Genomic DNA, 27,448 nt, shown 5'->3' with positions numbered 1-27,448 from the left:
TTGCCCAGAACCAGGCTCCCACCCCTAGTAAGTGACACGGCAGGACATCGCCAGGCCAAGAGACTCAACCACCACCACAGCAGCTGTTGCCCGAAATGAGAAGTACCGTTTATTGCTGTTACACAAATGGACCCAGCCTCTGGCTTGGGCACCGTCCCATGGACCAGCAGACGAACATGATCAGCTGGCCCCTTTCTCTACCCCCAAGTCATGTGCAGTCATACACTCCAGGCAGAAAGTCGCAGTATCGAATACTGGGCACAGGTTCCCTTGGCTTGGCAGTGCATCTCTGATACACAGACTGGCCCACCTTTCAGAGTGGCCAACAGAGCCACTGAAATGTTGTCAAATAAGCAAGTGCAGGAGCCCTGGGCTGGAGGCCTCTGGCCTCTGCAACCAGGTGGGAGGACGACGTCCTAGGTGTCTGCGGGGCAGGCCTCGGCTCCACACGTCCGCCGGGACCACAGCCTCAGGTCAAGCTGTGCTGGGGCCATCCACCTTCCTTTGCCATTTAGAAGATGGGGCTTGGAGCTTGGCAACACAGAAATTGACATCAGCCTTATAAAACCTTGGCTGAACCTACCGACCTCCAGAAGAATTTCAGCCAAAACAAAAAAGTAAATACACAGAGGGACCCTGGAACCAGAATCGCTCCCCACGGGAAGGACAAAGGCACAGAGATTTGAGCCAAGTTTCCCAACATGTTGGTATTTGCAGAGAAGTCCGGTCACGTCACACACAGCACAGAGGCAAGAAGCGAAGGCAGTGGCATTCACAGGACTACTTTATATTAAAGTTTATTACATTTGGAAAATCTACTGTACAGGGAAAAACCCATTGGATTAAGTACAGTTTTGCCAAAAGCAAAAGACTATCACTCTTTGGAAAATATTCCTGATTCCAGCCCAGGGCCCAGGGCGGGGCCGCAGGAGCTAACAGAGAACCTGGCCTTGGATGGAGGCACTCAGAGCCAGCTCTGCCCAAGATGCCCCTTGTCAATTTCCAGGAGGAAGATGCCCCTTGTCAATTTCCAGGAGGATGCGCCCCTTGTCAATTTCCAGGAGGATGCCGCCCCTTGTCAATTTCCAGGAGGAAGCAGCTCCCGGAGACTGCGCCACAGGCGGGACAGGCCTGGTCTGCAGGAGGATCTCCAGGCCCCTGCCGCCCTCCCTACAGTCCTCTCTCAGTCTGAAGGCTGAGCCGCCAGCATTCACTTCTCACATGGGCTTCTCCAATGTGGCAGTGGCCCAGACCTCAGCAAAGCCCTGAGCTCATGGACACAGGCACAACTGCTTGAAAGAGGCGGCGGCCCCACGGCAGCCTGGACTGGCCAGCCCGCCAACAGACCACCAGAAACGGGGCCACCAGACAGATAGTCCATACCCTGTTGCACACATGAGCGACAAACTCAGAGACAACACACAAACTAAGCCTACATTTTGGCTTCCAGATTTGGTTCTCCTAGTTTAAAAAAAAAAAAAAAAAGGTCTTAACCCTGATGCTGTCTCCTGACCATAGATTAGGGAAGCAAGATGGGGAATACCGAATCAACTTACTTAACTTACCTCAGAAGTAACAAGGTCTACTGGGCTATGAACAAAGAACTAGAGGAAACATGTGCAAAAACAAGTCGATATCTAGATCAGACCTCCCCACGAAACAAAGTGGACCCCTGTCCCCTGCCACTCAGCGGCCACGCCCCCAAGATGCTTGGTCCTACCAGTAAGTGCTATAGATGTGTGAGCCCCAAGCCCCACCCGCAGAATCTTCCAGCCACATGAGGCCACTTAGGTCCAAAGCAGTCAGATCCTCTCTCCCCTCCAGAGCTGGGCCTGGGGAGAGGCTGCTTCAGTTTGGAGAAACTGAGTCAGAATGGTGCGATGATAGGTGCTGGCTGTGGTGGAAAGGTCCTATTCGAGAAAACCCTGGTGCCCCAAGTCTCCAGGCAGAAGTCAGAGAAGCAGAGTGGAGCTCCCAGCACGCCCCAGGACTCCGTGGGCAGGAGCGGCCAGAGGGGCTGGAGTGCTGGGGAGGTGGCCTGGTGGCAGGGGAGGCCAGGGCCTGCAGTTCTTCAAGGAAGAGGCAAGTGGGGGCCTAGTGAGTGGCAGGGCGGAGGGGGTGCATGGCTCCCGCGTCAGGCGTAGAATTCCTCCTGTTTGGTGGGCTTCTGGTAGGCCCCTCCGTTGGCTTGTTTCGGCTCCTCCAAGGAGTAGCTGCCTTCGTCCTTCTTCTTCATGCGGTACAGCATGAAACCCACCAGGCACACAGCAAAGATGAGCCCCACGAGGCCTCCAGCAATGATCCCTAGGGCAGGTAGACGGGGCCAGCTCAGTTCAGCGGCTCCCTGGGCTCCACTGCAGACCCTCCCCCAAGTGGTGGCCTTGGCTGTGGTCAGCCCCACCCCGACCCCATAGCAGCAGTTCACCCCGAACTACCCCCCTGAGAGAAAACTCACCTCCCAGCACCTCCTTCCTGTCCAGGAGACCCTGCGAGGCCCCTGTGGCCCCCGGATCCACTGGGGACTGGTTCCGGTGGTCAGGCTCCACAGCCACTATAGCTGTGTTCTCCCCAGAGGTTTCAAAGGTGAAGTCCTATGGGAGGGCAGGGGCAGATTGGGTTGGCTAGGTCACCGCCAGCAGCAGCAACCAGCTCCAGAAGCAGCTCCTGCCTCCCTGATCTTTGCCACCACCCACTCGGATGCACCCAAACCAGGATCGCAGGCGGCCCGAAAGCCAGGCCTTCTTGCCCCATCAACTCTGGACCCTGGCTGGCCCATGGCATGGATGTCACAAAAAGTGATACAAAGCATACATTGCTGTATGGAAACAAGCAGGCTTATTTTAGTGTAAAGTGTAAAAATCCCACGAAGCTGCAAGATAAAAAATAGGAGGACTTGGTATAACGTTCACTCTTACAGCAGGGGCTGCAAGTTTGGATTGTAAGTTTGGGGAGCCCTCTCTTGGGTGATCTTTAAGGGCGCTTTTGCTCTGATCTCATAATTAGTCTGTCCTGCTCTGGGCGAGGCCCTGGGGGTAGGGGAAGGTGGGTCCCTGTGTCCTGTCCTCCTGGTGAGGAATACGAGACACCCGCAGGGCACAGGTGTAGGGCGTGCCGGGTGCCAGGCATTAGGGCTAACCCACCCAATGTCCCAAGGAATGCAGAGGCCACTCACCTGCTCCCCAGAGCCCTCTGCTGCTGGGAGCTGACTGGAGGCTCCATCCTCAGCAGCCCTCTCGGTGGCAGAAGGACCTCCATCCTCTGTGCGGGGAGTGTGAAGGTCAGCTTGGCCGGGTCCTGCAGGGGCTGAGGTCTCATGGTGGCCAGGCTGCATGTCCCTGTGGGGGTGGGAGGTGGCGGGCTCCTGGGCTGTGGTGGCTCTGGCCGTTGGGGCCTGATGAGTGGTTGGGAGCTGTGTGGTCTCCGTGGGTTGGGGGGTGGCCTCCTGCTCCCGGGCAGTGAGGTCAGGCTCCACTTCTAACAGGACTACAGCCTCTCCCTCCTTGGGCCCCTCTCCAGCCGGCAGGGTGGAGGTGGAGGCAGCTGTAGCCTCCAGGCCAGTGGGTTCCGGAGACATGGGAGTAGCCGTCAGGAGCCACGTGTCCTTCCAAGTGGAGGGGGTCTGCTGTGACAAGGTGATATCTTGCAAAGCACCTGCAGGACCAGAAGCAGAGTGTGTTGTGGGGGGCGGGGGGAGGACCAGAAGCAGAGTATGTTGGGGGGGTGGGGGAGAGGACCAGAAGCAGAGTGTGTTGGGGGGGCGCGGGGGAGGACCAGAAGCAGAGTATGTTGTGGGAGGCGGGGGAGGACCAGAAGCAGAGTGTGTTGTGGGGGGTGGGGGGGAGGACCAGAAGCAGAGTGTGTTGGGGGGGGTGGGGGAGAGGACAAGAAGCAGAGTGTGTTGGGGGGGGGGGGGGGGGGAGGACCAGAAGCAGAGTATGTTGTGGGAGGCGGGGGAGGACCAGAAGCAGAGTGTGTTGTGGGAGGCGGGGAGGACCAGAAGCAGAGTGTGTTGTGGGGGTCGGGGGAAGGACCAGAAGCAGAGTGTGTTGTGGGAGGCGGGGGAGGACCAGAAGCAGAGTGTGTTGTGGGGGTCGGGGGAAGGACCAGAAGCAGAGTGTGTTGTGGGGGTGGGGGGAAGGACCAGAAGCAGAGTGTGTTGTGGGAAGAGCGGGGGAGGACCAGAAGCAGAGTGTGTTGTGGGGAGTGGGGGGAGAGGACCAGAAGCAGAGTGTGGTGTGGGGGGGGGGAAGGACCAGAAGCAGAGTGTGTTGTTGGGGAGGGAGGGGGAGGACCAGAAGCAGAGTGTGTTTTGGGGGGTGGGGGAAGGACCAGAAGCAGAGTATGTTGTGGGAGGGGGGGGAGGACCAGAAGCAGAGTGTGTTGTGGGAGGCGGGGGAGGACCAGAAGCAGAGTGTGTTGTGGGGGTCGGGGGAAGGACCAGAAGCAGAGTGTGTTGTGGGGGTGGGGGGGGAGGACCAGAAGCAGAGTGTGTTGTGGGGAAGAGGGGGGAGGACCAGAAGCAGAGTGTGTTGTGGGGAGTGGGGGGAGAGGACCAGAAGCAGAGTGTGGTGTGGGGGGGGGGGGAAGGACCAGAAGCAGAGTGTGTTGTGGGAGGGAGGGGGGGGGACCAGAAGCAGAGTGTGTTTTGGGGGGTGGGGGGGAGGACCAGAAGCAGAGTGTGTTGGGGGGGGGGTGGGGGGGAAGGACCAGAAGCAGAGTGTGTTGGGGGGGGGTGAGGGGGGGAAGGACCAGAAGCAGAGTGTGTTATGGGGGGGGAGGACCAGAAGCAGAGTGTGTTGTGGGGGGCAGGGGGGGAGGACCAGAAGCAGAGTGTGTTGTTGGGGGCAGAGGGAGGACCAGAAGCAGAGTGTGTTGTGGGAGTGGGGGGGAGGACCAGAAGCAGAATGTGTTGGGGGGGGTGGGGGAAGGACCAGAAGCAGCGTGTGTTGTGGGGGGGGGGGGGGGAAAGACCAGAAGCAGAAGCAGTGTGTTGGGGGAGTGGGGGGGAGGACCAGAAGCAGAGTGTGTTGGGGGGGGTGGGGGCAGGACCAGAAGCAGAGTGTGTTGGTGGGGGCTGGGGGGAGGACCAGAAGCAGGGTGTGTTGTGGGGGGCAGAGGGAGGGCCAGAAGCAGAGTGTGTTGTGGGGGGTGGGGGGAGGACCAGAAGCAGAGTGTGTTGGTGGGGGCTGGGGGAGGAGAACCAGAGGCAGAGTGTATTGGGGAGGGTGGGGAGGGAGGATCAGAAGCAGAGCGGGCTGGGTTGAGGGGGGAGGACCTGAACCAGTGTGCTGGGTGGGTCGGGGGAGGCCCCAGAGCACCTGGGCCGGCCAAGCTCAGGCTGAGGGAGGCTAGTACCTGGGCAAGGCAGCTGAGGCTAAGCTCCTTGGAAAATGGACAAGGAGAGCTGTCCCTTCTCATTGTGTGTCCAGGGGCAGCCTGGTCTCTGGAGCCACGAGACAGGTGCCTAGGCCACCTTGGAAAGCTTTCCTGTGACCACAGGTGTGGGGTGGGCATCCCTTAGAGACATAACTACTTCAGTTATCCTACCTATCCCAGGGTACACACCTCTGCGGCCCCACCCTCCCTGAAGGCCCCCGCTTCCAACAACAGATACTTCCAACTACAGATACCCGATACCCTACCTTGCAGCTCTCAGGCCTCTGCGGGGTTAATTCCCCAGGGATGGCCTCAGCCTCCTTCCTTAGCTCTCACCCCTCTTCTGAGGTCCACTCAAGAGCCACCTCCTCTGAGAAGCCTCCCTGACCACCTCCAGCTCAGGGACTTCTCTCCCCCAGGGAAAGGGGAAGTAGGGAAGGGAGCCTGGATGGAAGAGCTATACCCCAGCAGGCTCTGCGCTGCCTTACAGCTCCACAAGCTTATCAGGTCAAGTTTATTCCCATTTTACAGATGAGAAAACAGAGGCTCAGGGGTCAAATAACCTTCTGAAGGGGGTTCCAGAGGTTTCCTAGTGAGTAAAGGTATTCCCAGTGAATATGAGCCTACGTGCAGCAGGCAGCCCTGCGGCCCTCTGGAGCTCACAGCCTTCACCTCACCTCCGAGCATGAGCTCTCCTTAACCAGGCAGCTCACGGACCCCATTCCTCTGCTCAGCATTGCCCTTTGGAGGCAGCTGGGTGGAGATGGGGCGGGCAGGGTGCACTCAGTACATGCTCAATAAACACAGGAGACTGTCTGACCACTGCCCCCAGGCATGACCTGTTGCTGTCTTGGGTGGGGGGCCCCCACGACAACCTCACCTGTACCCGAGCCGGAGAAGTTGTCAGAGTCATCCCCAGAGCCATCTTGATCTTCAGGGGGCAAATTAGTAGCCACAATTTGCTGGAAAAGGATCAGAATATGGTATGAGTAGAGGCTTGGCCAGGGCTCTGCTGCTCCTGGGTCCTCTCCTAGACAGCTGAGCGGACTCGCCCTACCCTGTGCTGCACAGGTATACAGGGAGACGCCTCTCATGTGGCTCCAGGCCCCTCAGCTCTGGGCAGCACTTTGGTTCCCATGCCCCAACCCCTGATGCTACAACACAGCCTGGTGCTGGGCACGGGGCACAGGGGCACAAGAGAGTGGGCAGGGCCCTCACCCTGAGAAGCTCAGTCTGGTGAGGGAGCTCCAGACCTCTCAGAAGGGCAGACAGGGAGTTGCTATTGGGAATATAGGCTGTGGCCCCCATGGGACCCCATCAGCCCACCCTACCCTACTCTTGGGGGTCATCAGCCAGGGAGCTTTGGGGCTGAAGATTGCCGACCCAGCCCCACTGGGGGGCTTTCGAAAACCCCCAAGAACAATCTCAGGACAACCTGGATGCAGAGGCAGCCTCCAGGCATGCTGGCCCCCAGGTGTGGACACCGAGGGCGGCACGAGGGGCAGGGGCACCGCTGGGCACAGGGAACTGTCTGTTCTGAGGCAGGTCTGCCCAGGCAGGGCAACCCCAGTCCTGGCCCCGACACACCTTCCCACACTCAGCCCAGTTCCCATCTACAGTAAAGACTGGGTTCAGGCTCTCTGGTCAGAGTATCGTCCTCCTTGGGGAAGGAAGGACAGGGTGCCCATCGGGCTGGGGACATATAAGGCTAATCTGGAAGGGGCCCTGCACGGAGAAGGCTCCAGGAAGTGGGCTGTGGACCTGGGACGGGTCCTGCTGGCAAAGAGCAGCCCCAGGAATGCTGCCCGCCTGCCCAGCTCCAAAAGGCAAAGGGGCCAGAGGGCAAACATATACACATCTCTGCAGTTCCTGAGGCCGGGGCTGACGGGCAGGACCGGGGGCGGGGGCGGGGAGGCAGGATCACACCACACACAGTCAGCAGGCCTGTGCAGAACCCTGGTCGGCAGCGAGGGCAGAAAGTCAGGACTGCCTTTGCCCTTCACACTGGCCCCAGGACCTCAGGTAAAGAACGGAGAACCCAGCAGCCAGGTGGCAAGAAGTGTGGCTTTGAGAGCCCTATTCAGCTTCGAGGCTCAGACCCAAGGACCCCACTCACTACACAGTCTATCTTGAGAGGGCCCCAATGTCTGGGACCAGAACAAAGCATGAAAAAATATGCAGAACAGCACAGTCCAGTGCACTAGCTTTAGGAACTCCGGACCCTGCCGCTCACTAGATGCGTGGTCCTGGGATATCATTAAACCGCTTATGGCTTCAGTCTCTCCATCTGTAAAATGGGGAAATAATAACATCTACATTCCAGGACTGCTGCCAAAATTCAATGAAGCTATGCCTAACACAGCCTGGCACGCAGTGGGCACCCACGAACAGTGACCATTGTCTAACTAGGGGAGCCTCAAATGCCAGCAGGCCTGTTTAGAAAGAGGGTAAAAGGGAGGCAGATAAAGTTTCATGAGAAGAGGGGGACAGGAAGAAGTCAATTCACCAGAAGCCTCTGCACTGACTTGTCACCCACCTGAGGCTGGGCTCCAAAGGGAAAGGGCCTTATCAGGCCCTGGCCATAGGCCCATGGGTCTCACTCCTGGGAGTGCAAAGCAGAGAGGGACAGACACCTCCTGCCTCCTGAGGCAGCCCTGGGGCAGAGCCGGACCAGGTGGAGGCTCTACATCCAGGGGCCTGGGTTAGAGGAAAGCATCAGACACGTGTAAAAACCACAAGGTCAGAAATAACACTGAACTTCCTTTGAAAGGACAAAAGCAAAACTGTACCTTCCTTCCCCCAAAAGAAAGGTTTTGACCCTATAAGGGCCATCCATAGCCCATCTACAGTAAACAGCCACATTCCACCAAGGCTCACCTACAGTGAACAGTCACTGTCCACCATGGCCCATCTACAATCAATAGCCATTGGCTGGCGCAGTGGCTCACGCCTGTAATCCCAGCACTGTGGGAGGATCACTTGAGCTCAGGAGTTCGAGACCAGCCTGGCCAACATGGTGAAACCCCCATCTCTACTAAAAACACAAAAATTAGCCAGGCATGGTTGCGCACGCCTATAGTCCCAGCTACTTGGGAGGCTGAGGCAGGAGAATCCCTGGAATCCGGGAGGCAGAGGTTGCAGTGAGCCAAGATTGCACCACTGCCCTCCAGCCTGGGTGACACAGCAAGACTCCGTCTCAAGCAATCAATAAAAACCAACAGTCATAGTTCATGCTCCCCCTGCCTCCACACAAGGCCACATCTGATCTATACCATCTCTATGTGGTGCTTCAAACACCTGTGCTGCCTCCACAGAGCTCTGAAGCTGCCCTGGCCTCCCTCAAGCCTGTCCCCTTCACCAACAAAGAATACTGCCCACCGGGGGGAGGGCAGAGTGGGCACCCCCACCCATACTCACTGAAATCATGGCTTCACTCTCACCCAAGGACTCTGCCCTGCCCTCTCCTGCTGCACTGCCTCCCTGAAGAGAAAGCTCGAGATGGGGCAAGGACAGAGCAAGGCATTGACACTTCGACCCCACAAGCCTCCACTGCATTGTGGAGTGCCCAACCGTTGAGCAGAAGCCAGAGCCATTAGATCCATGCTCCACTCAACAGATGAGGCCACCAAAGCCCACACGAAAGACACACACACTGGGGCCCATGTATAGCCCGGGAGGCACCGCCCAGTGGGATCCAGGAACGCCAGGGAGGCCCCAGCAGGTTAGCAGTTTCCCAAGAGCAGTGCTTTCCTCCTGACTAGATAGGCATTTCAGTCTGCCCGGTCCCTAAAACAATTTGTTCCCTCAGCTCTGCTGGCTTATCCCTCTGCAATCTTGTTTACACAACAAGCTCTTAAGCAAATGTTTTCTCCACTGAAACCAGCTCCCTGCCCTCAGGGGCTTCTCCCCTCCCTGGGCCTAAGGGGATGGGCTAGAGAGACCTCCCAAATCTCCTCCAGCTTGAACCTTCTGTGACAGCCCCTCAAATGAGGAGAAGGTGAGATTTCAGCCTCCTGGGGAGGAAATTAGCAGAAACTGCTGAGTTTGAACTTGGATTACCAAGGTGCCGGCCGACTCCCAGAAAGGAGTTTCCGGTGAGACTTCCGATTTCCTTTAGCAGGCCTGCCGTGCTGATGGCCTGCAGCACACTGCCTCTAGGCCTCCTGGGCAGCTCTCCTCAGCATCATCTCCAACCTGGGTGCTTCCGAGGCTGCTTGGCCACTGTTCGAGGTTGCTCAGGAACAGGTCGCCTCAGCTTGGAGCCCACCTCATGCCCTGCCCAGGAAGGCAACAGGCCAACCAGCCTTTAACCTCTGTAAGTCCCAGGAAAACCAACTGTTCAGAGAACGAATCAACAACTTTGTGCTAGGTGAGATCTAGGCTTCCACTCATTCTGTTTGTTCAAAGCAAGGGATGCCTTGCCCCTTCCCCACCCACAGTGCAGACACTAGAAGCTCACTGAATAGGAAGCCCAAGGTTTGGCTCGCCTGGGGGCTGCGCGATCAAGAGGCAGCTGCCAAGAGTCTGGGGACAGGGAGTTAGGGAGTAATGGTCAGGTCAGCCCATCTCCGTCTCAGCCATGCTGGTTTCCTGGCCATACCCTGGGGACCCTGGAGAGAATCCTGGGGTCAGGGCTCTGACCCAGCAAGAAAGAAGGTGTGAAGGAGTGTGGCCTTCTCTAAGGCTGGAAACACTTTCCACCCATTCCTCTTTCACCCCTACAACTCCCCTGCAGATGAGGCAGCAGGGCTGAGAAGGATCTCTCTCCCTAGCAGATAAGGACTAGAGCCTCTAAAAGGCAAGGGACTTGCCCAGGGCTGCCCAGACACTACAACTTCCTATGCAGCAGCACTGCTCTCCTCACCTGCCATCCCCTTCTCTCTCCCCAGCCCCACCAGCTGAGCCCATCAGTTTTAAGGAAAACCTGTCTAAGGCTCCTCAATGGGACAGAGTTTCACTGAGTTGGAATTGCTGAGCCTGCCCCAGCAGTGAAGCTACCCAGGGACCAGCCCACATTTGAGAGGTGGAGAGGAAACGGCGTGGACCGGAAGGGGACCTGTGCCATGAGGGATGGGGAGTCATCATCACCCGCTGCCAGCCACTACAGAGCACATCTGAAGTCTGTGGGCAGAGAGCTGGCAGAGAAGCTTCCAGAAAGCAGCCTCAAGCCAACTGCCAGCTTTTGCTCCCATACCAGAGGTAAAGAGGGCCACTCTCCTTGGCAACCTCTGTCTCAGCAGAGCCCCTTGCCCTGGCCAGCCCTGGGGCTAAGGGGCAGCTGTGCTGCAGCTCCTCTACAAGACAGCTCAAAAGTGCCTTGGCGGCCTCAGAAGCTAGGATGTCCAGTGGGCATCTCAGACAGGTTCGAGGGAGGGCGGCAGGCCCAGTCGCTAACCTGAGAGGTTGCCCATCTAACCCTACCCCATCAGCCTGAGGCCATCAGGTCAGAAGGCCTTTGGTTTCCAGTCCGCACCCTCAATCACTAACATTGGTCACTTGCTGCTTGAAGTGAGTGATGGGTAAAACACAAACCCCTTAAAAATCATTACTGACAGCCAGGCGCAGTGGCTCACGCCTGTAATCCCAGCGCTTTGGGAGGCTGAGGTAGGCGGATCACCTGAGGTCAGGAATTCAAAACCAGCCTGACCAACATGGTGAAACCCCGTCTCTACTAAAAATATAAAATTAGCTGGGCATGGTGGTGTGCGCCTATAGTCCCAGCTACTTGGGAGGCTGAGGCAGGAGAACCACTTGAACCCAGGAGGTGGAGGTTGCAGTGAGCCAAGATCACGCCAGGAGCTTTGGAAGAAAAGAGGGAAGAAATAGTCTGGTCCTGGCCCGGCAGAGCTCCCAGCCCCCCAGAACGTATGGCCAGGTGTCCAGCTCCAGGGGGATTTAAAAACAGGGAGCTTCAGAGGCTGGAGTACAGAGGGCTGCCCTAAGGGGACTACTAGGGCCAGGCCTTGAAGCCCGCAACCCAACCCCGGAGAGGATAAGACAATGCTCACCCCAGGCACTAACTTGGGCAGCGCAGGGGGTCTCTGATTCACAGTCATCCATGGTGGAGCAGGAAAGGGAAGCTGATCTGTCAGCTGTACCTGCCCCGTGTGGCCACGAAATCCCCGGCTTCTGTAGGAGCCGAGTCACTAAATCAACAAGCCCCAACAAACCAGGGATAAAGAGCTGCCTCTTATCAAAGGAGCTAGGTCATTGCCTTTCTCAAGCAGCCTGGACCAGGGGCCATGGTGCTGGTTCTGGGGCCAGTGGACAGGAGAGACCCAGACCCGTTCCAGGAGCCCAGGTTGCAAGGTCAAGAGGCAGGAGGGCCCATGGTCATGGCAGGCTGGACACCCACCCTCCCCATCCCGAGATTCCACACAATGGCAGATGTCCTCGGGAGGCTTGAAATAGGGTCACAGTTGTTTGGAAATCTTTTTTACCCCCTCGGTTTCTCAGTCAGATCTGCAAATATAAGGAAAACAGGCTGACCCTCGCCTCCCCTAGACTTCAGGACTCCCGGGGGCTGAGGTCTCTGAGCCGCAGAGCCCCAGCCTTTACCCCCACTTCTGCATCAAGACACCACACCGGCTGAGAGTGATATCCAAACCATCACCTGCATCCAGACTGGGGACTCTCAGCTTCAGGGTCCCCAAGAATCACCAGGAGACCACTACAAATGAAGTCTTCCGAGCTCCCCGTCCAGAGGCTGAGTCTGTCATTCACAAGCCCCAGGTCCTGTAGGGGGTCTTCAGACTGCACTTTGAAAACAATGAGGAGAGGAAAAGGCATCCCCCAGAGTGGCCCAGCCTGGAGGAGGCAAGAGCTCACTTCACTTGAGTCCAGTGTTCAAAGTCAAGGCACTGAGTAGCAACAGAGCCCTGTGAACAAGTTCTAGTGGCAAAGGGACCAGGGAAAGCTCAGCAATGTCCTATACCTTTCCGACACGTCCACTCGCACAGATAGCACACCATGGTGGCGGCCCAGCCTCCCTCCCCCAGGGGCTGAAGACCCACTGAACATCCAGAAGCACCTACATGACTGGGAAAGTGTCTACTTGAAGCTGGGCTGAGGCTCCTTCGTGCCTGGGGCTGAGCCCACTGGCTTCCTACCAGCCAGCTTGGCTGGACCCAGCAGGGATAAGCAGAAGACAGCTGCTGGAGCTGAGAGGCAGGTGGGCCCCAGGGACGAAGGCTGGGCCTGGAGGGCAGCACAGGCTGCAGGGCTTGGTCCTGCTCTTCCAGGAGTATCAGTGGGAGGGCGGGGGAGAAAAAGCTGCAACACCCTCTCCCAGTCCCACCGCCTTCCGAATGCCTCAGTGCCCTGCAGAGTGGATGTGCAGCTGCCTTCCCTCTGTGGGGAGCCCTGTGACCCTCTCCTTCAGCCTGGACTGAAATGGCCTAAGCACTGAGCAGGCAGGTCAGACCCGAGCACCCAGGAGCAAGGGTCTCTGGGAAAGGGCTGGAATCCACCACGCGGCTCCCACGCTGGGGACCTAGGCAGCTTTCAGCCTCTCTCTAGAACTGTTCCCCACCTAGACGCCAGAAGGGGCTTGGTGGATAATGCTAAAGTGCTTTATGGCTGACAGGCTGGCCCCGCTGACTTTAGCGCCTGGTGCTGCTCTGGGAACTAGACAGGGGTTCTGTCCCCTAAGACTCTCCAAATGCCCCCTCCTCAGGGACCCACAGCACTGACCACAAAAGGGTGGCCCAGGGAAAATGATCAGGTCCAATATGGGGACAGTTTGGTGATAGTCTGGCCTCTGTCCCTAAATTACTGGGTGCTGCTAGAAATATCGTACCTCAGGTTGCCCGTCTGTACAATGGGGGTTTGGCCAAAATGGTGGGACCTGTGGGAGTAGGCAGCAGGGCAGGGCCACAGGCCAGGAGACATTGGGCTCCCCCAGCCTCAGGGTTGTGGAGGAAGTGCTAGACACATCACTCCTGTCCTAAGGCTGGTTTCCAAACTCAGGAGCCGGGAAAACACCGCCCGCCCGGGAGGCAGGCTGAGGCCGCAGATGGGGTCTGGGCCTCCAGACCCGAAATCTCCCCCACTGAAGCCATTCCCAGGAGGAAGGGCCTCACCGGTGCCTCAAGGCAGCATGAGCATTTCCGGTGACAGGCACAGTAATTTATCAGCTCACTGGCTCTCTACTGAGAACAAGGCAAGCCGGGGCCTGCTGAGGGTATGACAGGCAGGGAGTGATGGGCCCGGTCCAGGGCAGGAGGGAGACAGAAATGGGCAGGAAGAGGAGGCTGTCCCCAGCAGCACTTCCAAGGGGAGGAGCGCATTTCGGGGACACTCTGGACGGCACCCCCACACACAGCCCCACCCTGCCACTCGAGACGGACCCCTCATTGTCCTGGGGGCTTCAGGACAGGGCCAGGGTGGAGGGACGGCATTCACACTTGGCCTTCAAGACCACTTTCGGGTAATATTTTCCATTTAGTGTGAGGTCAGGGCTTTACAGATGGGAAGCCTGAGGTCAAGGTCACAGAGCCGAGCCTCCCAGCCCTGGGCCCTTTGCCCTGCACCGCATTGCATTGCCTGCTCACAGTACACCGGGGGCGTTTATTGAAAGAGGAGGGATCTTGGCAACCTCATGCCAGCTCCGATGCCCAAGCCAAGCCAGTGCTGCCCCCAGCACCCCCATACCTACCCTTTCACAGAGCTGGCGCCTGCCTCGGCAGCTCACATGCCAGGACTGGTCTCAGAACAGGCTCAGCTGAGGGCTGGGTGTGGAGCCTCAGAGCTGGAAGACCAGTTCCTCTGCTTTCCCCACCTGGCAAAACCCAGGCCAGGCCAGGCAGGGCAAGGTTTCACCCAGGCAGGCGTTGAGCAAAGCAGCCCAGCCCAGGCCCTGCAGCCTCAGTGCCTGGTACTGCTCTGGGAGCCAGACAGGGGATCTGTCTCCCAAGACTCACCAAACACCCCCCACTTAGGGACCCACAAGGACACTTGATCACACTGACTTGATATCATCACCCTCAGCTTCCCAAGGGGAGTCATGGCTTAGGCAGGATGCCAGAGATATCCTAAATCAAGGTGACTGTGGGGCAACTGCCACCCTATGGGGACAGAGGGGGCAGCCAAGCCTCCAAAGCGCTGTCCCTCCCCCAGCCCTGACTGCCCTAAAGAGCCCACCAAGGCCAGAATCTCAGCCAAGGTTTCCCCAGTCGGCCCCTACTGAGAAGCCCAGCTCTGTCAGTCCCGACAGGGTCCCCTGGAACGGGTATCCACCAGACCTGGGGACCAGGGCACCTCTGCCATATGGACTTCTAGGAACATCCTCCCCTTGTACTTGCTAAATAAAGTATCCTCAAGTTTCACAGAGGCAGAAACTGTGCTTTTGACACACCTGCAGCCAGCCAGGGCTCCAGCTGTGTGTGAAGGTGGGGGAGGGGAACAAGCTCCAAGGTATTACCAAAATCTCTATCAGTGTCCCTGTCATTGCAAAATATCCCCTTGAAAACAAGTCCTCTGGGAGGGCTAAAGGGTGCCAGCACTCCCACTACAGCATAAATCACTTCCAGGTGGAGAGGGGCTAACTCCGGAACTAGGGCACTGAGGGTAGGTAGATGGGAGCTCTGGGAGACGGAACAGGATTACAAAAGAGCGGCTGGAAGATGTCAAGGGCAAATTTTTTAACCTTTCTGAAAATGTGCATGCCAGCAATGCCATGCCCAGGAAAGGAGGAAGGAATTCTCTTTGCTCTTCCTGGAGTCACAGATGTACGTGGTTTCTCCTCCTGTGTACAGAACAATGGGCTAGCCTGGGAACCTGCCTTTCAGATAAAGAACAATTCAGACTGAGTAGGCACTGAGGCTGCTGGGAAGCCCAGAGACACGGGAAGGCAGAGTGTCCTTGAAGGAGTCCCAGGAGAGGGTGGGGCTGGTACCTTCTGGTTTGGGTGATGGAAGACAGAATTTTCTGTGAAGGCTCTCTCTGAAGGGGCTAGGTGGATCCTCCAGATTACTGGTGGGTCCCCAGGTCAAGCAGCTTGCCCTGCCTCTGATGGGCTGGCAGATCTGCAAAGCCTCGAACCCCCAGCACAGAGCTCCGAGCCCTCGCAGCTTCTGCACACGGTTAGTGCTGAGATGGCTGAAAGGGAGGCTGTGAATACAGCTCCAGTCTGAAAACCTCAGTGTGACCCTGGGAAAGGGAAGTAGCCATATGCCTTGCCCAGAGCTCAGGGACCACCAGGGCGGTCGGGGGGCGGGGCGTGTGGTAGAAAAAGAGTCTAAGCCTATGACCTGGGCTGGAGATTACTTGAAGAATAGAAACAACTGAATTAGGCTCTGGGGGGAAAAAGTGATCACAGCTGATGTTTATTGAGCCCCCTGGGCCAGAGGAGCTGGCAATCAGTTTTTTTTTATCTGAATTAATTAATTTGATCTTCACAATCACCTTAGGTTCTAGTACCATGCACATTTTACAGATGAGAAAATTGAGGCAAAGGAGCTATGTCATCTGTCCCAAGGCACACAGCCACTTAAGCCAGCAGTCTTGCTCTGGTAGGCATGCCATGAACCGCCCATCACAGTGAAGCCCACACTCTCTCAGGAAGACAACAGCCCTCGTTTCCACTGGCGGCACCCTGCAATCTGGCCCAGCATTGTCAGCCTCCATAGAGAACCCAGCTCCCTCTCCAGGACAGCCACCAGTCTGAAGTTCTGGGGATAGGCCACTGTGCCCCACTGCTGGGGGCCCTGCCCAGCAGCCCTGAGCCCCTACGAGGGTGCCCCAATGTCTGGCTTTGCCTGGCGTCCTCTCCCACCTGCCAGCCCAGCCCGTACCTTCTCAGGTCAGGAGGCAGCCCCTGGCAGAGGCTCAGGTGGAAGAGAGCAAAGTCTGGCCTGCTAGTGAAGGCTCGTGTTTCTGAGAAGGGCAAAAGCCGTGTTTGCAGGCCCTGTTAACGTCAGCAGCGCTGGGGTCAGACCAGCAGGCCATTCACACAGAGTGACTCCAGGCTTAGGCTGGGTCAGACTGCACCCCTTCCCACAGGTCAGCCTCAGTGCTCCCCTAGACTTGCTTCTCTGTGCTCCAGGCAAGGAAGGGGCCCCAATCACATCACATATGGTATTTCATGGAATCTCTGCAAAAGCCCTCTGGGACAGGATATGAGAAACTCCATTTCACAGACGGGGAAACTGAGGTGGGGGTAGGTGAAGAATCGTGCTCACGATGACACAGGGAGGAAGCAATGAAGTCCGGATGTGATCCAGGTGGGCTAGACTTGTGTCCTGTGCTCCTCCTGGCCTCCACAACACCTCTCGGCTCCAGCCCGAGCCGGGACTAACCAAGCCAGCTAGTTCTCGGTCCCACCTCGCCTGTCAAGCCCCAAGGTCTCAGGACTCAATATTGGGCCCCCCCAAAGGTAGGAAGGCCCAGGCCTTCAGGCTTAGGTGACAGCCTTACACAGGGAAGACAGGCAGGCCAGAGTGCCCACTGCACGCCCAGCCTCCACAAGATCTGTAAGAATGAACCTCATTCACTGGGGGTGGGGAGGAAGGCAGGGGGCTCTATGTCCTTCCTACAATTCCCTGAGCCCAAGACAACCAGTCACTGCTGCAGATTCACCCAAGGAGACTCAGGGGTGAGCTTCCTGGACTTTCCAGGCCTGACCCCAGGGAAACTTATCCTGTGCTCTTTCCCCAGGCCCCAGGTCCCTTTCAGGGAGGGAGGTGGGGGGCAGGGCCTGAAGATCTCATGCAGCCCAAGCGGGGCACAAGCTTCTAGCCTGGGCCCTCAGCCCCGCAGGCCCTGGCCAGCCTTGAGGTCTGCTGCCCAGACCCTCCCCAACACCCCATCCTGGAAGAGATATGGTCACCACCACAGCAGCACTGCACCCTGTGGTTTTCTCTGGGAGAAGCTAGAGTGACGTCAGCCTCTAGGAAAGTCTCAGAGGTTCCTGAAACGTCCCACAGCCTCGGGCCCTACAGGCCCAAACCTGACCACCATATTCATCTGGAACACTCCAGAGAGATGGGCCCTCCAAGGCCTCGGACAGTTTCCTGGGCAGCAGGGATGACAGGAAGCTACAGGAGGCAGAGTCAATGCCACTCTGACACAATCAAGTCCCCAGCCAGGTAAGGCCTCTGGAGGATCAGCAGCCACCACTAGTATTGGTAGCATGGGAACAGCAGGGTCAGGGCCCAAGTCCTAAAGGGCTTTCTGGGACCCAGCTTGTGACAAATGCCATAGGTGGCCACGAGCTCCTCGGCCCTCCAGAAGTTCCTCCAACTTCCCCACATCCCATCCTGGCAGACATGCAATGCTCACAATACGCATCCCAGGCCAGGAGCCAGAGTTCTGTCTCCCAGCCTGCTGAGTAGCACAGAAGAACCACAGAGAGAGCCAGGCAGCCCCACGTGGAAATGACCATGAACTCAAGTTCACGCCACTGTGGGGAAGTTCCCTGAACACCTTTGGAGATCCATGGTGCACACGAGTGGTCCTGGAGCAGGGCTGACAGCCTCTGCAGCTCCCTCAGGGAGACCCCGTGCCCTGACACTTCCCATGGCCAGAAGGCAGCCCCGCAGGTTTGGAGCTCCATAAAACATCCCGCCTTGCTGCCCAGGCTCCTAGTTCGATACTGCTGTATCATGGGACTCTGGGACAAAACCCTTCCTGTGGGGAGACGTGACAGGTGCTGAATCGCGAACCCCGTTCATTGTCACTGCGGAGACCACCCCTCTCATCTGGTTCCAGCAGCAGCCACCCTCACTTACAGGAATCCCCTGGACCAGATACGGAACTCTCAGCACTGCACCAGGCTACGCACACAGCAGGTGCCCAGACTCTGGGCTTTAGATCTGATCAAGCCAGATAGGGCTCATGAAGCCCTCAGAACTTGAGGCAGCAGAGCACAGGCAGGCCCCCAGATACCCACCAGTCACACGACACAGCCACAAGAGGCCACGCACACCCAAAAGCATTGCCTCACCTCTGCTTCTCAGCCCCTTCCCCCCATGTCACAGATGGGTTCACTGAGGCCAAGAGAGGCCTCTGGACACAGCCACTCGAGAGTAAGGAGGCAGGGCCAGGACAGAAAGCCAGGTCCCTGAGCTCCGGCCTGTGTCTTGCTGTACTCCCCGCCTCGTCCCGGCCCCCAGAGGGCTTGCAGTGGATCAAGGTTGGTTGGGTGAGTCTCAGGGGAGGACCCGTGGGCCTGGCACCATGACTCAGCTGATGAGTGGACTGATCAACATGCCCGCCTTCCCCACTGCCCCAACCTGCCCGCCATGGCTTTCATTCCTGCTGCTGAGCGGACCTCGGGCAGGTGCCAGGACTCTTGGGTGTGTGTGCAGAGCACATCAAGCAGCCCCAGCCCCGGCCCAACCTCACCCAGACGCCTTTGTCCACTCCAGCTCCCACAAGGAGCTCGAATCCACCCCTCAAGCAGCCTGCCCTGCCCTCCACTGGCCCAGCCCATCCCACCATTGAACCCTTGGGCAACCAACTCTCCTTCGAGTTCCCAGAAGGAACACTGGCAGAGGAAGGTGAGCCCCCAACAAGTCCTTCAGTGTCACCTCCGCCCTTCCCAGGATAAGGTGTCTCTGTAACCATGTGGCTCTCAGAACTGAGGACGGGAAAAAGGACCCTTTGGCAGAGGAGGAAACTGGGGCCCAGAAGGGCAATGGCCTGCCACAGCCACATAGTCGGGGCTCAGCTGAACCAGAAAGGCCAGCTGACCTGACTGCCTGCCTCTGCACGAATAACTTCCACAGACTTCCAAGGACAAGGCCATGATGAATGTCAGAGCCACAGTAAAAAAGAGAAAAGGCCACTAGCAGAGGTGGGAGGCAGAAAGGAAGCTGGTGTCTGAAAAGGAAGCTGCAGCCAGGTAGTGACAGGGCCCCCAAAACTGAGACAGCAGCCTGACAGGGAAGGCAAGTGAAGAGTGCCCAGGCAAGGCCCAAATGCAGTGGCAAGCTGTGCAGTAGGCACCCCCCCACACACACGGACACACGGACACACACGTACACACACGAACACACACACACAGATACACATATACACGGACACAGACACACATAGACACATAAACACACACACACAGAGACACACATACACACGGACACACACAGACAGACACAAACACACACGACGCACACAAACACACAGAGACAGACACACAGAGGGGCATACACATGGACGTGGACAGAGACACACACAGACACACGGACACACACATGTACACATGGAGACACGCAGACACACATACACACACGGCATCTCACAGGGCTGCAACTCTCAGGTGAATCACTAGGCAGAGAGTTTTTCCCAGGGCTGATGGCCAGAGGAGGCACATCCTCTACATAGAATTAGGCAGCCACGAAGCCATAAAAGCCAGGAGGTCAGAGACCTTTGAGGGGCTCCCAGTGGGGAGCGGAACCGGTGGCAGCCTCGGGAAGCCTCAAGCACAGCAGGAGAGGTCACTCGGCAAGTCCAGCCGCCGCCTGTTCTGCTCTCCTGACTCAATGGCCCCAAGACCCAAGATTTCCCATGACACGCCCCCCTTGCCCCATAAGCTTGCCCCCACCCTTACAGGCCCTGCCAAAAAGCAGGACACTTTCCAGGGGAGGCTCAGACCACCCCTCCCCAGATCCCCACAGTTCTGACCACAGGCAAGCTGACCCAGTGCACCTGTCTCAGGAATGCCAGGGACCTTCTCATACTGTCTTTCCACCCAAATGAAAGCTTCCTGAGGGCGGGCAGAAGCAGTAACACCAACCTGCAGCTGGACATGACAGTTGCTGAAGTCGCCCCAAACCCAGGGTCTCGCCTCTGCGGCCTCACCTCTACAACCTGCACCCCAAACATACCTCTTTGTGCTGAGGGGCATACACCTATCAGCCCTCCCGTGGAGCCTGTTGGGGTACTCATGTCCCACTCAGTGGAAGGTTCCAGAATGCATGCTCCCATCCAAAACTCAACCTCTGCTGGAACAGCTGAGAGAGAAGTGACAGGGTACAGGATCCCGGCACCAAAAGCCCTCTTTCCACAAACTCCCTGAATCCCATTCTTCTCTAGACACACTTAGGCAGGGCCGCAGGGCCCCTTTCAACCCAAAACTCCAAAACTGGTTGGTGAAAAGAAGGCAATCAGGCAAGAGTCGAAGCATAGCAATCACTTAATGACCATTTCCTCACCAGCTGTCCCCGCCCCCAGCGGGACCTGCTGTTGAAGGGGACCAGGAGGTGACTGACTATGGCACCAGAGCTAGGAGTCCTGGGTTCTGGCCACCACCTGCGTCATGCTGCCCACCTCCCAGGCTTACAAAAGAACCTGCTAATTCCACGAATGTTTCCCCAGAGCCCAAGGTAAAAGATGGTGCAAGCTGGGTACCACCTGGGGTCCGGCCTGAGGGCATCATCCAAACACGCCCCTCCACACCCAGTCCACACGGTTCCCACCCTGCTCTCTCAGGTCCCTGTTTACTTCCTGTGAGGAGCTCTCGCCTGTCCCTGAGCGGCTATCAGGTGAACCCAACACAACTCCTGAATGTTACCTGGTGCTCAGTTTGCCTGATGGCACTGTTCAGGCCAGCTCAGTCCGGCCTGGGCCCCTCCGCCCAAAACGCTCACACCCATGATTCTTCAGGATGGACCAGCAAATGCCCAGCAGAGCCTTGCAGGGTTCAGCCAGCCCTCAAATGCCAGGCTTCTCAGGGGAGACGTGACAGCCTTGCGATGTATTCACACCATATCCATACACATGCACGCACACACACACTGCACACACACACACACACACAAATCCTGGCTCAGCCATTGGAGGGGCCCGCCACCCTAGGTCTCAGCTTCCTCATCTACAAAATGGGGCAATGATATATATTGTAAAGGTTTGGGGTAAAGTTCAAATAAGAATGAAGGAAAAGTACTGAGCACTGAACAGCAGGCGCTCAAAAAAAAGGTATCGACAGCTTACTTTCTTCACGCAGTTTCATCACAGAGTACTTTCACATATCCATTATGAAATGAATACGCAAATGACAGAATGAGGACAGGGAGAACAGGTATCGTGATGTCCGCTTTACAGATGAGGACAACAAGACTTAGAAGGAAAGTGACTCACCCCAGATTACGGAGTAAATTAGTGGTAGAGCTGAGACTCAGTCCTGGGGCTCTACTTAATCCAAAGCCACTTCTGGTCTGTCACATAGTATGGATGCATATTATATAGAAACAGGAACTAAAATCCAAATCAAATGTGGTAAAGAGATGGGGGCATGACCAAGGCTGAGAGTAGCAGTCAAGGCTAAAGAATAATGGCCCTCAGCTGGTCAGTCCAGCTACCTGTGACCAGCAAGTCACTTACATGTAAAACCAGGTCGAGGAACTTGAAACATGGGGGTCAGCAAGCACTTCCCCCCAAGAGATGACTCATTTTTCTCCATTGAGAGAAGTCGCTAAAGACCTCACCTGGGCAGCACCTCTTTGTTACTCTAGGTGGGGTGCAGGGAGGTAGAAGGGAGACTGTAACAGGTCCCAGCTGAAGTTCATAAATGGCACAAAATCCACATATCACAGATCATTAGTCTCACTCACAGGCAAGGCCCTTACCCAGAGCCTAAAACTCTCAGCTTAGAAATAAGCCTAACCCGGCTGGGCGCGGTGGCTCACGCCTGTAATCCCAGCACTTTGGGAGGCCGAGACGGGCGGATCACGAGGTCAGGAGATCGAGACCATCCTGGCTAGCACAGTGAAACCCCGTCTCTACTAAAAAATACAAAAAAATTAGCCGGGCGAGGTGGCGGGCGCCTGTAGTCCCAGCTACTTGGGAGGCTGAGGCAGGAGAATGGCGTGAACCTGGGAGGCGGAGCTTGCAGTGAGCTGAGATCCGGCCACTGTACTCCAGCCTGGGCGACAGAGCGAGACTCCGTCTCAAAAAAAAAAAAAAAAAAAAAAAGAAATAAGCCTAACCCATCTGATTAGTTTCTTAGTGCCACTGGAGAAAAGTAACAAATTAGAACTGATCAGAAAGGCTGCTGGCAACACTCAGGCACATAAATGTCACTTCTGGCTGTTCTCTGGAAAAAGAAGAAAGACCAGAATTCAAAACAGAGCAACCTGAGGCACCAGGCAGAGGGGCAAAGTGCTCTTCAGAGCACAGTAAATCCAGGAGACAATGTCCTAACCCAGCACAATGATGAGGATGACGACCCTGGCATGCAAAGATTAAATCATGCCTAGCATTTTTTGGTTGATAAAGGAAGGGAAATAAATATTTCAGAGTCCTGCCCAGAGTAAGAATACTTGAGGGTAACAGGGATTCTTAGCTTGATGAAAAAACACGAATACACAGGACACCTCATTCCCAAGGGATTTCAGGAATCCAAAATTCTGCTGCAGCAGAAAAGATTCCTCTAAAAAACTGTAGAAGTCAAGCTTTTCATTAATTCTTTCCAGGCTCTCTCCTTTCTTACTACCAATGTGTGTTAATGAGGTTTTACTGGAACCCATCAGGAGCCACAGGTAGAGACTTAAACAGGCTCCACCCTCCCTGTGGAGCTGAAGCCAGGGGTGACATCACTTCTAGAAGGCTCTGAGCCTGAGCGGAGGCAGCTAGTGCCTCCCCCCATACCCTCTCTGCCAGGCTGTGGGAAAATGTCTCTGCTAGCCCCCGTAATTAGGGCAAAAGGGATTTTATGCCTTTCAAGAAAGAGAAGACAGAAAGAAAGAAAAACAGCAAATAACTATTCCAGAACAAGCCATTTTTTTTACACGGCAGAAACAAAAGACCACAGGAAACACACACACACAGAGGCAGAGAGAGAGAGAGAGAGACAGAGAGAGTGAGAAAGAAAGAGAGAGAGAAACCTTTTTAGACAAACCTGTTTTAGTCTCTTGGGAGTGGTTTTGAGCAACCTCCTCTCCTAGCAGCCTCCCCTCACCCATTCAGTCACTCCCTGCCTCCCTGGTCCCCAGGGCGTTTCTGACCTGCTTCCCACTGGGGCCACAGTTAACTTTCAGAGAGGGTCAGATCTCTGCCACTTGCGGATATCTTCTCCCATCTTAAGCAAATCCCAGCTGCCTGATTTATTTTAGCAAAGGGGTATCAGAGCTCTGGGAAGGCACCGCATGTCCCCACCTTTAACCTAACATGGACACTCACTGTAAGAGGGAGAGGGCAGAACTGGGAAAGAGAAAACAAACTAAACTTTGTAAGATCAGAAAAAGCAGAAAGAACACCTAAGCTTCAAGCCAGAGTCTGACCCCAAAGCGGGTGAGGCTCTCAGGCTCAGCTCAAGCACCTCCTCCAGGAAGCCTTCCTTCCCTGTAGCTCCAGGGAGTCTCCCTCCTTTCCCCTTTTGAGACTCTCCTGCCTACTGGGCCCGATGTCCAAGTTTCTGGGCAAGAAATAATGTCTCACACTGCAGCATCTGCCCCAGCCCACAGAAAACTCCAGGAAAGGTAGTCCACAGGGAATCCCAAACTCCACCTGCCTCCCCAGCGTTAACGGGTGCGGTGGGATCCCAGGGTTCTGGAATGTCTGCTTTACCCCAGGCAGGCAAGGGAACCAGCAGCCCTCCTAAATCCAGCCGGAAATAGGTGGAGGACCCAACTTCAGCCGCCCCTGCTGAGGCCCCATCATGTGCGAGAATGGGGCAGTGAGGTGATGCCCAGCGGTCCAGGGAGGTAAGCTACGCAGCTCCATTCTCTTCTCCAAAGTCAGAGCGAAGACTCCAAGCACAGTCTCAGCTCCACAGAAACCACCACCCTAGAGAGCACCTTCTTGGACCTGAAAGCCAGGAGTGCATGAGACCCAGCTTGGAAATCACGGCTCTCCTCGTGCTCCCAAATACCCCTCACAGTCCAGCCCATTCACAGTTCAATAGGCACAGGGACCTCTCCTGGACCGGAAAATGTTTGGAAGCACGAGTCACCTGGGAAGCAGGGAGGTCGCTTTACACATCAGCCTCAAAAACGACTGTCCCTACCTCATCTCCCATGAGACACTCTTAAAAAAAAAAAAAAAAAAAAAAAAAAAAAAAAAAAACCAAAGCGCTCAATAACTGGCAGCTATTACAAGAGGAAACGCTTACAGAGGATCAGCGCTGCTGAGACTTATCCAGATGTCACATTAGCAGGGGAGGACCCGAGTGCCCACCCCGCCCCCGCCCCTTGCCTGCCCACGTGCCTCCCTTTGCCAGAGCTGGGGAAGTCGAGCTGTCCAGATGTGGTGGCGAGAGACCGCCACTTCCGGAAGGGGAAGTGCCCCTGGCTCCGCACCTCCCCTCTGCAGCCCGGGGGATGGCCGAGCCGGCCCGCAGGAGGGACCCCGGGACGCCAGCACCGGGCGCGGGGGCTGGGGTGGCGGACTCGGGCACCAGGCGGCCCGCGCTGACACCTGGCTGCCGCCCAGGTCCCAGCCCCCGTCAAGGCCGGCGTTACGGGGCGGTTCCCAGGAAAGGGTTACAGGGGCCGAGAACAAAGCGCCCCCATTGGGGAAGGCGGGCTAGCGGCCGGCGGCTGGGACGGGAAAGCCACTTTCTGGGGACCCTCAGGCTGCTCTTTGTCGGTCACGTCCCTCTTTGGTGGAGCCTCAGCCTCGCTGAAGGTGGATGCTGCATCCCACCCAAAGGCCTCTTCCAGCCTTGAGCTCCACATCTGCCCCTCTTTTCCCCCAGCTGCACTGGGCGGGCCAAGGGACCCGCCTTCCCTCCGCGCGGCTTCAGCACAAAGCCGAGCCGGGAAGCGGGAGGCCATTCCCGGGTCCCCCCGCGTGGAAGGCGACCGCGCCTCGGCCGTGCCCGGCACGGGGACGCGCCCTCCGGGGCCAGCTCAACTTCAGCAGCCCAGAAGTTGGGCTCTTCCAGGTCTCCAGCGTTCCGAGGCCAACTTCCCGGAACCTCGAGCCGCCCACTGCAAGCCCGAGGGCCCTGCAGACGCCCGCCCGCGCCCCCCACGCAGCCCTGGCCCGGCTCCCCGGGCCAACGCGGCCGCCCGCCCGCCCGCCCGCTCCTGCGCCGGCTGCGCTGCGCCCAAACTTGCCGCGGCGCAAGGGGCCGGGCGCCCGGGCTCGGCGGCGCTGGGGCGCAAGCCCGCGGGTCTGGCTTGAATTAGGGCCTGCGGGAGGGGCGTTGTGGCCGCGGTCACTGCATCCCCCCGGGTCACCGACGGGGACCCACCCGCCGCGGTGGCCGGGGTGAGGGGGCTGGGAGCGGGCGACCCCCGGGCGCCGCTGTGGGCTGGCGGGCTCCGACGCATGTGGAGACGTTTCACAAAATTGAGCGCGGGGCCCCGGCCCCCCACCCTCCCCAGCGCGGGACCGGTGAGGCGCCCACCGACAGCGGAGGAAACTAGGGCTGGAGCCCTCGTCTCGGGGTTCACCGTCCCGGGACCCGCTGGGCTAGCGCGGGAAGAAGGGAAGTCCCCGCTCCCCCTCCCCCTCCACGTGCACCCGCCGGCATCAGCGGGTGACCAGTCCCGGCTTCCCGCCGCCTCCCTGCCTGGCCGCCGGCCGCACTCACCGGCATGGCCGGCTGCAGGCTCAGCGCCAGCGCGCACAGCCAGAGCCAGAGCGCCGCGCGCCTCATGGTGCCCGGACCGGCGGCGAGAGCGCGGCAGGCTGCGCGGGTCGCGGCTGCGGGCCGGCTTCGCGGGTTGCGCTGCTCGATGCTCTCTTGGGCGCCTGCCCAGCGCGCCACTGTCCCAGGCGAGGGCTGCAGGGTCCGCCGGCTGGAGTCCGCTCCCTACTGCCGGATTCCTCTCTGCTCGGCTCGGATTCGGCCCGCACCTCTCCCGCCGAGCTCCGCCTTATAATAAACCCACAGGCCCTTCCTTAGCCGTTGCAAAAACTAGCCCCCCACCCCCAGCTCCGCCAGGTCTCCCGGCCAGCCCCAGTCCACACCCCCCAGGACCCCGCCCCCCGAGCCAACCCTCTCGGCCCCTTCGGAACCACCCACCCCCGGCCCTAGCCCCGCCCCCGCCCCGCCCACTAGGGTCCTTGCCCGCCCGGCTCCTGCTCCTCTGGTGGCCGAACCTCGCTTTCGGGAGCTGTGGTTCCCGCAAGTCGTGGTTCCCGGTCTTTCAGCTCGGCTGATCCCTGGGTAGTGGGGCCGAGGCGCACCCCCTTCTGCCCGGGCCCTGGGTGCGGAGGCGCTGCCCGGGAGAGGGACTGAAGGGGCCGCAGTCAGTCCTCGAGCGCGAGTTTGCAGCGCCCTCTGGGCGTGGACGCGGAGCGCGCTCCAGGTGCGCAGGACTCCCAGCTCTCTTGGGGAACGCTTTCTGGGGCAGGGCGGCGGCCCGGGGGCGATGGGGCCTTCAACCGACAGGCAAACACACACAGACACACCCCGGGTCTCTTCCAGTTGCGATGGGGCTCGCTGCGCCCCGCCGGCCCAGATTGTCCCGTACGCTCACGTTCTTCCAGCACTCCACAAAGTGCTGGAAACTTGGGGCCTTAAACAGCTGCACCCGCACGGAAGGGCAGTAAGAAAACGGGGGACGGGGGCGGAGTTCGCAGCGTCTTTCTGTGGAAGACAACGCCCTCTCTCTTCAGCTGAGCTAAAAGGAAAAATAAGTAACTTCTTTGTTCCCCGGTGACCTCGGGCACGCGGATCTGAAGACACCGTGCAGTTTCTGCTCCTTCGTGATTCCCTGCGAGGCCCTGGGCCTCAGTCCAAAAAGCTATGGAAGGCCTGCGGGTGGAGGGGAAAAGGCCGAGAGAGCAAAGGGGAAGAACCGGACGGCCCCTGCCCACATCTGGCAGGCAGGAGAGATGGTGCCAAACGACCTTCGCACCTGGGCCCGGAGACCAAAGATGGCGTCCTCCTCACCTGTCTTCCCGAGGCGGAAGGCAAGAACTTGGGTCGGCCTGAGCTGGCGACCACGAAAATATCAGGAAGTGTCCAGTGTTTCTCCTTAAAAGAATTAAACCTTCCTGGGCCATGCAGGGACTGACCATGGGACCCTGGACTCTCCTCCACCTTCCACCATGGAGCAGGCTCTGGAGCCGAGCAGCCTCCTGCGTCTCCATCTCATCCCTCTGCTCCACCTCACACCAAAAGATGATGGCCTGCTTGTGTCCCTGCTCCTGAACACCTGTTTGACCTCAAGGAGCTCTC

The 27,448-nt window shown here is 57.8% G+C and overlaps 1 protein-coding gene across 1 annotated transcript; it reads right to left on the bottom strand.

Moving 5' to 3' along the window:
* Positions 1-86: 86 nt before the first annotated feature.
* SDC1 (syndecan 1) lies at positions 87-26,212 on the bottom strand. The gene is made up of 5 exons (XM_050754184.1): positions 25,853-26,212; positions 6,257-6,338; positions 3,173-3,651; positions 2,456-2,591; positions 87-2,304 (listed from the first exon to the last, which is right to left on the bottom strand). The coding sequence occupies exons 1-5, from the start codon at positions 25,916-25,918 to the stop codon at positions 2,135-2,137; spliced, it is 933 nt and encodes a 310-aa protein (XP_050610141.1). The 5' UTR covers positions 25,919-26,212; the 3' UTR covers positions 87-2,134.
* Between the last annotated feature and the right edge of the window lie 1,236 nt (positions 26,213-27,448).

This window comes from Macaca thibetana, chromosome 13 (genome assembly GCF_024542745.1).
Source record: "Macaca thibetana thibetana isolate TM-01 chromosome 13, ASM2454274v1, whole genome shotgun sequence".
Classification (NCBI taxonomy): Eukaryota; Metazoa; Chordata; class Mammalia; order Primates; family Cercopithecidae; genus Macaca; species Macaca thibetana.
This window is presented reverse-complemented; position numbering and strand designations above follow the sequence as displayed.

What these genes read in the sequence shown, in the direction of transcription:
- SDC1 (XM_050754184.1), bottom strand. Translation starts at nt 25,918, where the DNA reads ATGAGGCGCGCGGCGCTCTGGCTCTGGCTGTGCGCGCTGGCGCTGAGC. An exon ending in CTTCTCCGGCTCGGGTACAG is followed by an intron (nt 3,652 to 6,256) that starts GTGAGGTTGTCG and finishes CTGGTCCTGCAG; the next exon opens with GTGCTTTGCAAGATATCACC. An exon ending in CAGGAAGGAGGTGCTGGGAG is followed by an intron (nt 2,305 to 2,455) that starts GTGAGTTTTCTC and finishes TACCTGCCCTAG; the next exon opens with GGATCATTGCTGGAGGCCTC.